This window comes from Somniosus microcephalus, chromosome 8 (genome assembly GCF_052327205.1).
Source record: "Somniosus microcephalus isolate GS21.2 chromosome 8, FLI_Smic_1.0, whole genome shotgun sequence".
In the NCBI taxonomy this organism is placed as follows: Eukaryota; Metazoa; Chordata; class Chondrichthyes; order Squaliformes; family Somniosidae; genus Somniosus; species Somniosus microcephalus.
Window position 1 is genome coordinate 91,285,932 of NC_140994.1, and position 14,367 is coordinate 91,300,298.

The window sequence follows — 14,367 nt, forward strand, 5'->3', positions numbered from 1 at the left end:
TAAGGGAACGTTGTTTGTTGGGGGGTCAGAAATTATTGCTCACTTTTGGACAGGATACTACAAGCAAGTTTTAGTAATAGATGGGGGACTGTAGGGATTTCACAATAATTTTGAGATTTCCTACAGTTCCGAAGATTGAATTTTGATTAAAGAATACCTGGGTAATATACCTTTAAAAATCCAGGGATCAAAATGGCCACCAGACCGCGTGGCAGAAGACAATAAAAAGGACTTGAAAAGGCAGCCTGCTGTGTCTGTGAAAAAGGTTCAATGGAGCAGTCAAAGTGCCAATCAACGGCAGTTCAGGAAGATCCCCTCCCTGCAGCAGACCATCGATGTGTTTACAGAAACTGCTACAATGTTTACCCAAAGGATTAACCACTTGAGACTGTGGCTTCAGTCTGACCACAGGACAATGACTAACCTCCAAGGCTGTTTACTCAAGCAATCAAGGAAATAGACATGCTTTTTTTCCAAACCACGGCAGCTTTATTCAAAGCCCATCACAGACAATGAGGACACATTTAAACTGCAGCTTTATTCAAAGCCCATCACAGACAATGAGGACACATTTAAACTGAAAAAAAACCCAGTTTAAACGAATGGGTAATTCATCCAAACCCATTATAGACAATGGAGACAGTTTGGATCCCTTTTGTTTAGCCCAGATACAGGCGGATTTGGGCGGGAAGGTTTCGGCCCCAAATGGGGTATAAAAGATAGCTTCTCAGAAGCCTCTCTCTGTGGCCTCGCCTCCGTGCCCTCTACAATGTGGGAGCCTGCCTAAAGGAGTGGAACACCAGCTGTTTACTTTCAAAATACTGGGGTGTTTTTACTTCGGGGCAGTGAAGATCAAAGATTGCAGGGCACGGAGCAGGCGGTTTTCATTGGTGAGCATATATTTTTCTGGCCCATTACAAGGCAACTTAGAATAGGTATAGGGGCGGGAATTAAGTGGGAATTTTGTTAGAACTGTGATTTTAGTCGATTTTCCCTCGTTGTGTCCTCTATATTAAAAGTGCTATTAAAAGGGTGTTGCACTAAGCAGAAAGGTGCTTCAGTGGACACTAAGTAGCTGTATTTTAAAGTGCTGTTTTTTTAAGTAAAAGCCACTAAGCGAAGGTGCTGTAGTGAGCAAGGTGTTTCTGTATTGAAAGTGCTATTAAAAGGGTGTTGCACTAAGCAGAGAGGTGCTTCAGTGGACACTAAGTAGCTGTATTTAAAAGTGCTGTATTTAAATAAAGGAGTGTTGCACTGAGCAAAGAGCGCTCTAGTGGACACTAAGTGTACTGCGTTAAGCAAAAGTGCTGTACCAGGCACAGGTGTGCTGTATCGATTATTTTAAGTTGTTTCTTTCTTTTTGTTTCAATAAATGCTGGTCTGTTTTGCACCCAAACCACGAGTCACGTTTTCTGTCTACATCGCTACCGAATAAGTCTGGCGGTCAGAACCAGGAATAGGGGAGCACTTCGAAACCACACGGGGGTCCCTGGAGCAGCTCAGAGGCTTCTGACTGGCCAGAGACAATAACCATAACCCCAACCCCGCTTGTTTAATTCCTACAACTGCTAACATCGCCCAACATTCATCTCGGTAGGCATCCGCAACTTGGCGGAATATTAAATGATCGGGCCTTGGGGTTACCTGTACCTTCTTCTTCTCTTCTTCTTCTTAGGCAGTACCTCGGAACTGAGGATGACTTGCTTCCACATTATAAAATGAGTTTGCAGGTGACTTATGAGTCCAATGCGGAACCTACAGTCTCTGTCACAGGTGGGGCAGACGGTGGTTGAAGGGGCGGGTGGGTGGGGTGCTTGGGTTGACGTGCACTCCTTGCATTGCCTGCGGTTGGCTTCCACTTGCTTCCGCGAAGAGACTCGAGGTGTTCAGCGCCTTCCCGGATGCTTCTCCTCCACTTTGTGCGGTCTTGGGCCAGGGATTCCCAGGTGTCGGTGGGGATGTTACACTTTTTCAAGGAGGCTTTGAGGGTGTCCTTGAAGTGTTTCCTCTGCCCACCGGGAGCTCTCTTGCCGTGTCGGAGCTCGCATCGGGCATGCGGACAATGTGACCCGTCCAAGGGAGCTGACCGAGTGTGGTCAAAGCTTCGATGCTGGGGAAGTTGGCCTGAGTAAGAACACTGATGTTGGTGCGCCTATCCTGCCAATGGATTTGCAGGATCTGGCGGAGGCAGCATTGGTGGTATCTCGCCAGTGCTTTGAGGTGCTTGCTATACATGGTCCATGTCTCTGAGGCATACAGCAGGGCGGGTATCACTGCTGCTCTGTAGACCATGAGCTTAGTGCCGGGTTTGAGGTCCTGGGCCTAGAAATTTAATGGGGCGCCAGTCTCGCCAGGGCGCCGGAAGTACCGCCCCGGAAGGATTCGTGAACGCCCGCCAGAAATTCAGTTTCAGCACCCCAGACGGAAGCACAGCGCTACTCGAGGCGCCCCATATCCCTCTTGGGGCGCTGCAACTGAAAATTGCAGTGCAACGTGCCGCAGCGCCACACGCTGTGGCACGGCGCGTTGCAGTACTGCAGGCCTTCCTTCCCTTCTTAAAGGGGAGGGGCCTGCTGCAGCACGATCGGTGATCGCGAGTGCCGGCAAAAGTGCCCGGCACTGAGGAGAAATGCCGGACTCTTAGGACACAGCGGGCACAATGCGGGGGAGGGGGGGGGGCTCAGTAGGCCGGGGACGGCGGCGCGGAGAGGTGCTGGCAGGGGATGCTACCAAATTTCGTGATCGGGGCGGTAGCGGGGCACTGCGCACACCGATGACATCATCGGTAGCGGCGCAGCGCTAACGGCTAGCGCCGCCATTAGCGTCCCGCCAAATTTAGCGGGAGGCATGGCCAGTGGCGTTAAACCCACTAAGTGCCCTCTTTGGGCGCTAATGAGTGACGCAGCCCACTGAATTTCTAGGCACTGGTCTTCAAACACTCTCTTCCTCAGGCGACCGAAGGCTGCACTGGCACACTGAAGGCGGTGTTGAACTTCGTCGTTGACGTCCACCCTTGTTGACAGTAAGCTCCCGAGGTATGGAAAGTGGTCCACGTTGTCCAAGGCCTTGTCATGGATTTTGATAATCGGGGGGCAGTACTGTGTGGCGGGGGAAGGTTGGTAGAGGACCTTTGTCTTACGGATGTTTAGTGTAAGGCCCATGCTCTTGTACGCTTCAGTTACAATTACAAGAGAAATGCAGGGGACAGCACCAACCGCTGTACATGGCCCTCTTCGATCTCACAAAGGCCTTCGACACTGTCAACCGTGAGGGATTATGGAGTGTCTTCCTCAAATTCGGCTGCCCTCAAAAGTTTAACACTATCCTCCGCCTGCTTCACGACAACATGCAAGCCGTGATCCTGACCAACGGTTCCACCACAGGCCCAATTCACGTACGAACCGGGGTCAAGCAAGGCTGTGTCATTGCACCAATGCTCTTCTCGATCTTCCTTGCTGCAATGCTCCATCCCACCCTCAGTAAGCTCCCCACTGGAGTGGAGCTAATTTACAGAACAAACGGGAAACTGTTCAACCTCCGTCATCTCCAGTCCAGATCTAAGGTCGTCCCATCCTCTGTCGTTGAATTACAGTATGCAGATGGCGCTTGCATCTGCGCTCACTCGGAGGTCGAACTCCAAACCATCGTCAACACCTTCACCAAAGCGTACGAGAGCATGGGCCTTACACTACCTGTACCAATGGAAGGCTCGTTCCCCGTGCCCAGCTGTCGCCGGCATAACCACACAAACAAATTCCTACCCCAAATATATATTTTATTAATTCTTGGGATGTGAGCGTCAGTAGCAAGGCCATCATTTATTGCCCAGCCCCAGTTGCCCCTGAGAATGTGGTGGTAGGCCTTCTTCTTGAACCGTAACATGTCGTGAAGTTACTCCCATGGTGCAGTTAGGTAAGGAGTTCCGGGATTTTGACACAGCGACAATGAAGGATCAGCAATATACTTCCAAGTCAGGATGGTGTGTGACTTGGAGGGCAACTTGGAGGTGGCGGTGTTCCCATGCACCTGCTGCCCTTGTCCTTCTAGGTGGTAGAGGTCGTGGGTTTGGGAATATATTAACAATAATGTGCTAAGTGTTCATTTTCAATGTAATGCTGAAAGGAAGGCCCTTTCAGAGTACTTGGTGAAGTGTATTTGTACAGTTTAATGGGAACCTCAACTTTGGAAAGAATGATTGATGGGTCGGATTGCCTGAAGTGATGCTTTAATCTTGACAAGCTGGGATGCTAATGCCTCTGCATTAATCCTTGAGTTCTGAATTTCAGCTATAGCTTTCAAATTACACAGATACTGTCAGACACTAAAGTATCCTCAAGTCATACAAAGCAGAATCAGAGCAATATGTAGGACCTTTGATGATCTCTTCACATCCACAATCCTCTCAATAAACACATTTTTTAAAACGGTTATATTTTTATTTCGGGTACAAATTACTACAATAATCTTCAACGAGTTCTTTTTGCATTCTGAACTAATTCACGGAGATTTCAAGCCTGTTCCTTGTAGATTCTCTAATCTTAATTTGTGCACCCCTCGTTAAGATCATTAATGTGCTTTACATTATTTATGTCCGTCACCACAAGAACATCAATAAAGCCAGTCCTCTTCTGTGCTTATGGTTCTACCCAATCCCTCCAAAGAAGAATTTAAAGTTAGAGATGATACACAATATTCATAAAGAGAATAAATCTAGGGTTGTAAGCACACATTCTTATTGCCAAAAAGCTACGAAGCTGTGCAGATGGATTTTACTATTGAGACTTGGTAAAATTTGAGTGTTTAACTTATATAGAGGAGGCATATTGCTCTCCACAGATAGTAGAAACCTCAGCATCTATTTTCAGCAGCCTCGTAGAATGAAACATCTTCTGGATGTTGAGTCAATCAATGAATATTCTATCTCCAGCTGTGCAGAGGGGTGTTTGCTCTGCGGGGACCCCGTGTAAAGGTTGGGTTTGGAGCCCCTACATTTTACTAGACAACGATACTAAATACGACCGACTTAACCTGGTGTAAGATCTACACACACATGATCGTGAAAAGGCGAGTTTGGAACAGGTAATACAAAAATAGCTGACAAAACGCTAGACGGAAATGAAGGAATCGATTAGCGATTTTCTGAATAAACTAATTCGATTCTATTTTTCGTTCTGGAGCTGAAAGAATTGATACAGACTCAGTGTGGCAGTACACACATTGCTCGAATCTCTGCCCTGTGTTACAACAATGGATTTAACTTTACTTTCCTTCAGTGTTAGATATAGTCGCTCCTTCAATACTCCGGTAAATTCAACATCAGTGTCACAATCCATAACAACAAAGCTTTGATCTGTGAGATTTGGCGTATATATTATTCAAAGCAGAAACAAAATGCGTACATGCAGCCCATGCTGTGGCACTGAGCCATCATAGAGCAGGAGGCCCTAGGTTTGATTCCCAGGAGCCGATTCGCGAACAGTAGCAGATTCAGGGGGCGGGAAGGTGGAAGGGGGAGGTACCCAGCCCCAGGGGGCAGAGCAATGAGGAAGAGCTGAAGAAGGGTGGTTGACGAAAGGCCCAGCCAGGGCTGTGTCTGCAGACTGCGGCGGTGTGTCCCACACTCAGTGTAGGGGTCCTGTCACTGGATCGGGGGCCCGTGCAACTGCAAGGCCCGAACTTCACAGCCACACATCTGTTTTCCATTTCATGAATTACTCTTTCTTTAACTGTTGCCTTACTTCGAGGTAAATGGTGAGGATTTATTTAGTCCGCACACAAACTGGTGAAGTAGAGGGGTCACGGGTCAATCAAATAAATCTGCTACATCAGATCAGCAAGCTGGCAATGCAGACAGGACCAATAAAGGTGTACTTGATAAAAGACAGGAACTGTGTTAGACCAAGGTCAAGGAAGCATCTGTTTCAGCAGCACCGCTCACCCGAAAGATTCATTGCTCGCCAGTGCCACTGCCTCATCTTTATCTTGGAGGCAAACTTCTCCAAACATAAGCTCGATTTACAAGGGGTTTATTCTGCACCGTTTCATCAGAATGCGCGTGTAATCAATGATTGGTTTCATTTCTCTTAAATGATAAGGCCATATCCACGCCATTAATAGACAATGACGTAAAATCAAGAGGGCACCATGGAGACATTCTGCTAAGGGAGTCACAATATGGTATGTAACAGCTCCTGACCCCTGAAGTGCAATCCCACATCTCAAATGATACTTTCACGAGACATTGCCGATCCATGTTCTGCTCAAAGTAGTCAGGTGTCTCTCTGTCACCTGACATTTGAGTAACAAGGGGAACGGCCAGCCAGTAACTGCAGTCCAAGTAAGTATGAGGGGTCTGAGAGCTCGGAGTTAAAATGGGATAATGTTGCTGCAGCAGGAAATCATTTCAAAAAGAGACAATGTGGGAGCTTAAGGGTGAATGCAAACTTTAAAAGGAAAATGATCAACTTCAGGATATTTCTGTATGTTTTTGCTTGGATCATATCGGGCCCGATCTCCTGGAAAAATAATGGCGGTTAATGTGTAAATCATCCAGCAAGTCCAGGGGATGAAGAGATACCCCGTGAGTTGTGAATGTCCAGAACCTGCGAGTCGATTTACGCCGCTCCACCATTTGCTTCACACAATCAGCATCTTACCCGAGGCCTCCCCGTTATTTTTAAGAACTTGCTGGATTTGCACATTAATTGCCCAGTAATCTCGCCACGGAAAGTTAAGTCTGGTAATAAAGTGCATAAATACCTTTTTAACTATGTGCTAGTTGTTAATGCAATGCCAATCAACCTCTCTGGCCCAGAATGGGAACAATTTAAAGATTTCAATCTCATTCCTGCATGTAGTAAATTGTTATTGGAGATTTTTTTCTCTCTCTTAATCCAATCTTTCTTTCCCTTTCTTTATTTCTCTTTCTGAACCTGATTTGACTCTAATTCACCCTATTTCCTTCTCTGTCATTCCTTTATTTCTTTCTCAATCCTTAAATCTCCTAGGTTAAGGAGATAGACTGTTGGCCTGATCGGTCACTGAGGTCCCAGATGCCCTGCTGCCCTCGTCGCGTCGGTATCAGCTCGCACTCCCAGCAACTCATGGCGCAATCAAATTTTGAGCTGAAGGCTGCAGGAAAAAGTCTAGCTAATGGGGCCTGCCGCGAAATGCCCCGCTCCAGCAAGATCCAGCCCAGCATTTGAATCTTGCTTTCTTCTTGACAAGGTGCATGTTTAAAAATGAATGACAGACCCCCCTCATTCATTTCAGACTGTACAAGGATTTCAATCCACATGACTAAAACACAAAAAGAACATTCACAAAGAAATGATGAACTATTCCTTTCCAAAGATGGCTCATAGTCCCTTAACCTCAGCTCTGACTGTTTCATAGGCCTTAGCATAATATTACGATTCGCACTAAGACCGGAGTACATAACCCCTAGGATGTACATGTGGAGCGTGCATCTATACATTGTTTAGCAATTGCCCATCGCATGCTCCGTTTAATGGCTGTAAAAACACAGTGGCACTCTAATGTTATGGTGAGAGATTCAGAATGGTTTACTATAGCAGACGTATGACAAGGTGAACTCGAATTTTCAAATCACCGTTGCAAAATAATATCCTGTTAAACACAAGTTATTTCATTGTTGATCGACTTTAACTAGATATTTGAATGAGAGAACAATAATGGTTGTGTGATAAAGTAAAATCTTTGCACCGTCACCTCCGATTCCATAGCAGGAAAGTAATACCAGTCACCATTCCACTTTCAAATTCGAATCTCTTCATTACTTAGCCCAGGGTTCTCCAAGCCTTCAGTCTATATGGGCTCTATCAGTGCCCTGGAGGGTATGAACTTCAATTCCATGTCCCCATTCATTTACATCTATTGTGAGTTGCTGGTACAAACCGATCTCGGTGATTTATCCATCAACGAGTCAACAGCGCTCAGCTCAGCCTAGTGAATAAGAACTCTAAGCAGATTGGAAATCTTCATTACCTGATTGGATCATTCTTGACAGTCAGTCAAACAGCCTTTGCCCCATATCTTTTATATGTAATAGACAACATTTAAAAAAAACACCATCTTTTAATGCCGCTATGATTTTCCCCCGGGTTTGTTCGCGGCAGCGTCCCAGAGATTAATCTTCAATTCCTGAAGACGCCAAGATAATCCTGGCAGGTTAGCGACCCTAAGTCCAAATAATCTTTCTACTGTAGACCTTAAAGTATTAAAAGCACATTCCACTTAGCCCTAGTTCTCATTACAACAGATGATAAATGAGCCAGAAGTGCCAAGTTGGGTAAATAAGCTTAATCATTTTCATGATATCATCCGCTATCTCCTGCAATGTGGTGATGCTCACTACAGCTTGTATCCAATCTCCACAGCTGCAGTAATGATGCCATCTGCCTTCTCTCCAGGATGCCAGGGACTGTGGCGCCAATTATTCCTATTAATGGCAACTGGGTTAAGTGTTTAACAGTTAGAAAGGTAACTTTTCACTGACGGCGCTGTTACAAATTTAATCAACGACTATATACGAGAGGTTCACACATTTAGCATCCCGCAGGAACACTTGCACATTTCAGTGAGACCTGGGATTTGACGCACTCCTAACCATTCACAGGGATTTGCTAACAACACGGTTCTGATCTTCTTTCACATCAGGGTAGGGATTGTACCTTGGGGGCTACACGTACGCCCCTCCCCTCCTACCTCCCCCCCGGCCCCAGCTTCTGGCAATCTGGTCCTCAAAGCCCAGGCGACTTAGCAATGTTTACACTTACGATTTTTATTTGTTGGTTTGATCTGTGTGAACTTTGTGAGATGGGGGTTCGGAAAAGGCTGTTCCGAGCGCTGTTTGGCGGATAAATACCAAATCAGAACACTGAGACATTCTGAGGCGGGGGTAAATCGTTGGGAACAGGGGTTCAAACTTCATGGCTGGGATTTTCCACATCTGCGTTCCCCAGTCCTTGATATTCCACACACTCATTTTACATTTAATAGCCAGAAAGTGCAGGGTTGGAAAGTCTCTTGAGGTCTACACCTTTGCAGCCATGGAGATGAGAGCTCGGAGACCCCGGACATGAGGCTCTGGTCCCCCTCCCCCTCTAAGAAGACATAACTGAAATTCAGCACAGTGTGATACGTTTATGTCATAAACGAATATTTTGTTAGCCCCACAGACTACGGTGGGGAATATATACTACCGCTTTTGGTTAAACTGTCTAATCACTGTAAGGCGTATTCGATCATTCTCAAGTTTAGTTCAAATATTTTTTTAAATAGTAGCTTCATTCAACAGCTCAGATTTTCATATTCTCAAAGTATTTCTGCACATTTTCGTTAATAAAAAGTAATGACACTCCTAGGTGGGTAATCTATTTTAAATAAGGAAGAGGAAGTAATGACTCACGTTACTCATATATTTGGACAGCAGATCCTGAAGTGCTTGACGCACTGCATTGCACTCGGTTATTATGTGCTCACGATGCAGGTCGCGTGTGCAGGAGGAGTCCGCCATCAGAGCAGCCTCACTGACAATACCTTCCAGCCTCTTTTCAAGCATAGGCCTCAGTTTGTCTTCACGGATTGCAAGGGGGTCGATTACTATCGCACTCTGAAAAAGAGAAGAGAACTCTATTAAATGCCATCACCATTAGCATAACCAATTATATTCAGTAATATCTATCATTAGAAAGGAAGAACTTGCATTTCTACAGCGCCTTTCACAATCTCAGGACGTCCCAAAGCCCTTTACAGCCAATGAAGTACTTTTGAAATGTAGTCACTATTGTAATGTAGGAAACGCGGCAGCCAATTTACGCACAGCAAGCTCCCATAAACAGCAATGAGATAAATAACCAGATAATCTGTTTTAGTGATGTTGGTTGAGGAATAAATATTGGCCAGGACACTGGTGCGAACTCCCCTGCTCGTCTTTGAAATAGTGCCATGGGATCTTTTACATCCACCTGAGAGGCCAGACGGGGCCTCGGTTTCACGTCTCATCCAAAAGATGGCACCTCTGACAGAGCAGCACACCCTCGGTCCTGCACTGGAGTGTCAGCCTAGATTATGTGCTCAAGTCCCTGGAGTGGGACTTGAACCCACAACCTTGTGACTCAGAGGCGAGTGTGCTACCAACTGAGTCATGGCTGACACTCTAATATTAGTCAGAAGTGGAAAATCCCAGCCACAACGTTGTAAACTCTGTTCCCATGTTCCCATTCATTGGGGAAACCTTAGCTGTATCGCCAAAGATCAACCAATTGATAGATCACCCCAGTGTGATTTGTAGTGATGGTGCCGTCTCCTTGTATAAAAATGTTTTTAAAACATAACTTTTGCCTGAAAAAAATAGATTTTCCCCATAAAATGAAATCAAACCGAGCATCACACACAAAGCACGTAACTTTAGATGTAACCGTCCTACAAGAATGTCAGGTAAATATAACGGTTGATTTTCATAAAAAGTGTACACCGGTCAGGCAAAGGGCAGGAGGCCCAATCAAGTTTTGTGCTTGGGCCTCATTTGAATGCAATCGTCAATCTGCCAGCGCTAATCACGCCACTCGCTAGTCAGGAGGGTGGGCACCCCAGTAGAGCAGCTGCTACTTAAAGCGGAGCTATTGAAGGTGGCCATGATGTCGTACAAGGCCCCCAGTTTCTCCAATGCAGCCACGGAGGTCCTTGTGGAGCAAGTGAGGAACAGGAAGGAGGTCCTCTTTCCCTGCAGTGGGTGAAAACTGCCCCGTCAAATTAGCCAGCAGCAATGGGGAGAGGTGGCTGAGCAGATCAATGCCAGCAACAATGTTCCAAGGACCTCACTGCACTTCAGGAAGAAATTTAATGATCTCACCAGGGCTGCCAAGGTAAGACTCCCCTTCATGTCTCTCTTACTCTCTGCACAGCCCTGCACCACTCTATTTTAGCCCCAGCACAATCAATTCTTCCCTCTCTTTTAGAAAGGATATATTGGCCTTGGAGGAAATGCAGCGCAGATTCACCAGAATGTTACCAGGGCTCCAAGGGTTAGATTATGAGGAGAGATTACATAAACTAGGCTTGTATTCTTGGAAATATGGAAGGTTAAGGGGTGATTTGATTGAGGTTTTTAGGATTTTGAAAGGAATTGATAGGGTAGAGAGAGAGAAACATTTCCGCTGGTGGGGGAGTCTAGGACAAGGGAACATAACCTTAAAATCAGTGCCAGGCCATTCAGGAGAGAAATCAGGAAGCACTTCTTCATCAAAGGGTGGCAGAAGTGTGGAACCACCTCCCACAAAAAGCAGCAGATGCTAGCTCAATTAATAATTTTAAATCCGAGACCAATGGATTTTTGCTAGCCAAGGATATAACGGGATGTGGAATAAAGGCGGTGGATGAAGTTAAGATACAGCTCAGCCATGATCTCACTGAATGGTGGAACAGGCTCGAGGGGCTGAATGTCTTCCTCCTGTTCTTAAGTTTCTCCCACTTCGGGCGGAAGCAGAAAAAAGCAGAATCTCCTTCTGTTGGCACACACAACACCTGCTATCACCCTCACAACCGTGTCCTCCTCTCGGCCACACTTGCTGCTTCTTCCTCTCATCATGCACACTATGCCAAGCTGTCTCACGCATCTTCAAAATCCTTCAACAGGGCACACTCTAACCCACTGTCAATGAAACCCTCTCACTTACACACTCAACAACCTGGGACTGTGTTGCCCTGCCACTCATCTGCCACAGCTTACCCTTTGCCATTATCAGCCAACCCTTGTCCCTGTGCCCCTTTTCAAGGTGCTACAGATGACTCTGTCCTTGCAGCGATTGAGGAAACACCTCCTATAAGCACCAGGTTTGGTAAAAGAATACTTAAAACAGGAACTCGGGGCTCACACCAAGATGATAGTTAGTGTGTAGGTATTTGTGTAAGTTAATTAATCATAATGCCGTTTGAAATCTTTGTGTGCAGAGAGGGTTGCTGTAGTAGCTGGTGACTTTGCAATTATGTTGACCTGAATATCGATGCTGGGCTTTGGCCAGATGCAGTTTACTTGATGGCGGAAGGACTGGGAGAGATATTGAATATGATTGTTAGCGCAGGGTAACAGGGATCATTCAGCTGAAGTGATCTTCAATGAACGGCTGCCCAACAGCTCTGGCTGCAGGCGAGTGTTGGACTCCTGCCACTTCCTCACGGTCCGGTATTTCCTCAGTATCCGCTCCCTCATCATGTTGAAGTTCCTCCTCCAATGGTGACTCCGTGTTGGCCCCATTGTAGAGCACAGTTATGCAGAATACTGCAAACCACTATGATCTTAATCTTTGCAATTCTCTACCCCAGAGCGCTGTGGAGGTGGAGTCATTGAATATATTCAAGGCTGAAATAGACAGATTTTTGAGCAACAGGGGAGTCAAGGGTTATGGGGAGCAGGCGTGAAAGTGGAGTTGAGGCCAAGATCGGATCAGCCATAATCTCATTAAATGGCGGAGCAGGCTCGAGGGGCCAAATGACCTACTTCTGCTCCTACTTTTTATGTTCTCATGATAGGAGACATTCTTTGTGAGCTGTCTTGCAGGATGCCCAAGAGCTGTCCTGTCAGTGGAGTTGTTGCTTGAGGATTTCATCAGTCTGCTCAGTGAGGGCTCCATGTAGTGTATGTAACCTGTACTACCTTAAGAGGATACCTTAAGGTGATGGACTACTTTTTTGATGGCTCCTGTACATTGTAGTACCGGTGGTGACCACACCGGTATATAAACCCTGCGGAGCAAAGTGTATCCCAGTTCAGCCCTGACCCTCAATCACTAAAGACCTGTTTACTTACTTCTGTAGTCTGTGTCCTGTTATTCAGTATAACTGCATTTGAAAACACAGACTCAACAGTGGCGACGAGTCTGATCTTACCTAGCGGCAGTTTTGCATCAAAGGAAGCTTCGTCCTCAGAAACGGGCGTCGAACAAGGGCATTCGGCCTCAACATCCTGCTGAGCACTGCATCGCACGGGAGGCCATCGGGAACCCGGGTTGGTTTCTGGCCACGAAGTCAAACATCAGTGAGCATCCCTTCCACGACAGCGGCGGGTAAGCCCGATCGAGCGGCACGGGGGGGAAGTCGGCCGAGTTGTCAGTGGGAGAAGGGGAGGGAAAACGACAAAAAGGGCGGAGAACACGACCGCAGCCAGTGTCAGGGGCCGGACTGCAATCGGGGCAGAGACGCGCAGCAGCCAGAAAAGCATTTATGGCCACAAGGACCGCGGGAGCGGCGGGGAACAAGAGCAGCAGCGCAGGGGAAAATAAAGGACTGCTGGGAGGCGTGGACGGCAACAGCGCGGGAATCGCCATTTTGAGTCGGCGGGGGAAGAAGACAAGCGCGGGAAAAGCCGCCATCTTAAATTAAAAATAAATAAATAAATAAATAATAATAATAATATCCGAAGGGAAAGGAGAAACTCAGCAAGGATGACAAAAACGGGTAACATCACTGCTTTTGATAACGATGTGGAAGATTGGGCCACTTATGTGGAATGCATCGAAGTTTACTGTACAACGAATGAGGTACCGGATGATAAGAAACCACTAACCCTATTAAACTCGATGGGTGATGTACGGGTTATTAAGGAACCTTGTAACACCAGACAAACCGGTAGGGAAGAGTTTCGCGGATATTGTTACTATCCTGCAGGAGCATTTAAACCCCACGCCGCTGCTGATAGCGGAACGATTTAAATTCTACAAAAGACTTCAACTTAAAGAAGAAAGCAACGCTGAATTCCTAACAGAACTGCGCAAGTTATCAAAGTACTGCCAGTTCGGAACAGGACTAGCAGACGCACTGAGAGATAAGTTTGTGTGTGGGCTCCTAAGGGAAGGAACCCAGAAGCGACTGCTAGAGGAAAAGGACCTTACGCTGGACAAAGCTTTCAGCATTGCAGCATCCCACAAGGCAGCAGCACGGGGCGCTGCAGAGATACAGCAAAGGCCATTGGAATTCAGCACCAATGAAATGGCATTGGGCACAGTAAAGTGCTATCGTTGTGGAAGGACAACGCATGACCAGAACCAGTGCTGGTTCAAAGATAAAGAATGCAGGCAATGTGGCAAACTTGGTCACATAGCGAGAGTATGCCGGTCAGGAAAGAAGACCAGCAGCAAAAAGTCACCGCAGGAGAAGTACAAAAAAGTACGCAAGGTGACAGAGAACAGTTCGGATGAACAGAAGACGGATTCAGACTCCAGCAGTAAGCAACTGGGTTGTCTGAAAATACATAATGTGGGTAACACAGCAGACCACCAAACTATCTGGGACATGCTTCGGATAGCAGGAGTCCAAGTGAAGATGGAATTGGACACTGGGTCAGCATTA

At 46.5% G+C, this 14,367-nt stretch overlaps 1 protein-coding gene across 1 annotated transcript in view; it reads right to left on the minus strand.

The window, feature by feature from the left end:
• LOC147113688 (catenin alpha-3-like) overlaps window positions 1–14,367 on the minus strand; it is a 3,852,991-nt gene that overhangs the window by 3,078,429 nt on the left and 760,195 nt on the right. Inside the window, exon 7 of the mRNA XM_085994990.1 lies at window positions 9,431–9,634. Within this exon, the coding sequence (XP_085851116.1) occupies window positions 9,431–9,634 (204 nt within the window). The remainder of the gene's footprint in view (window positions 1–9,430; window positions 9,635–14,367) is intronic.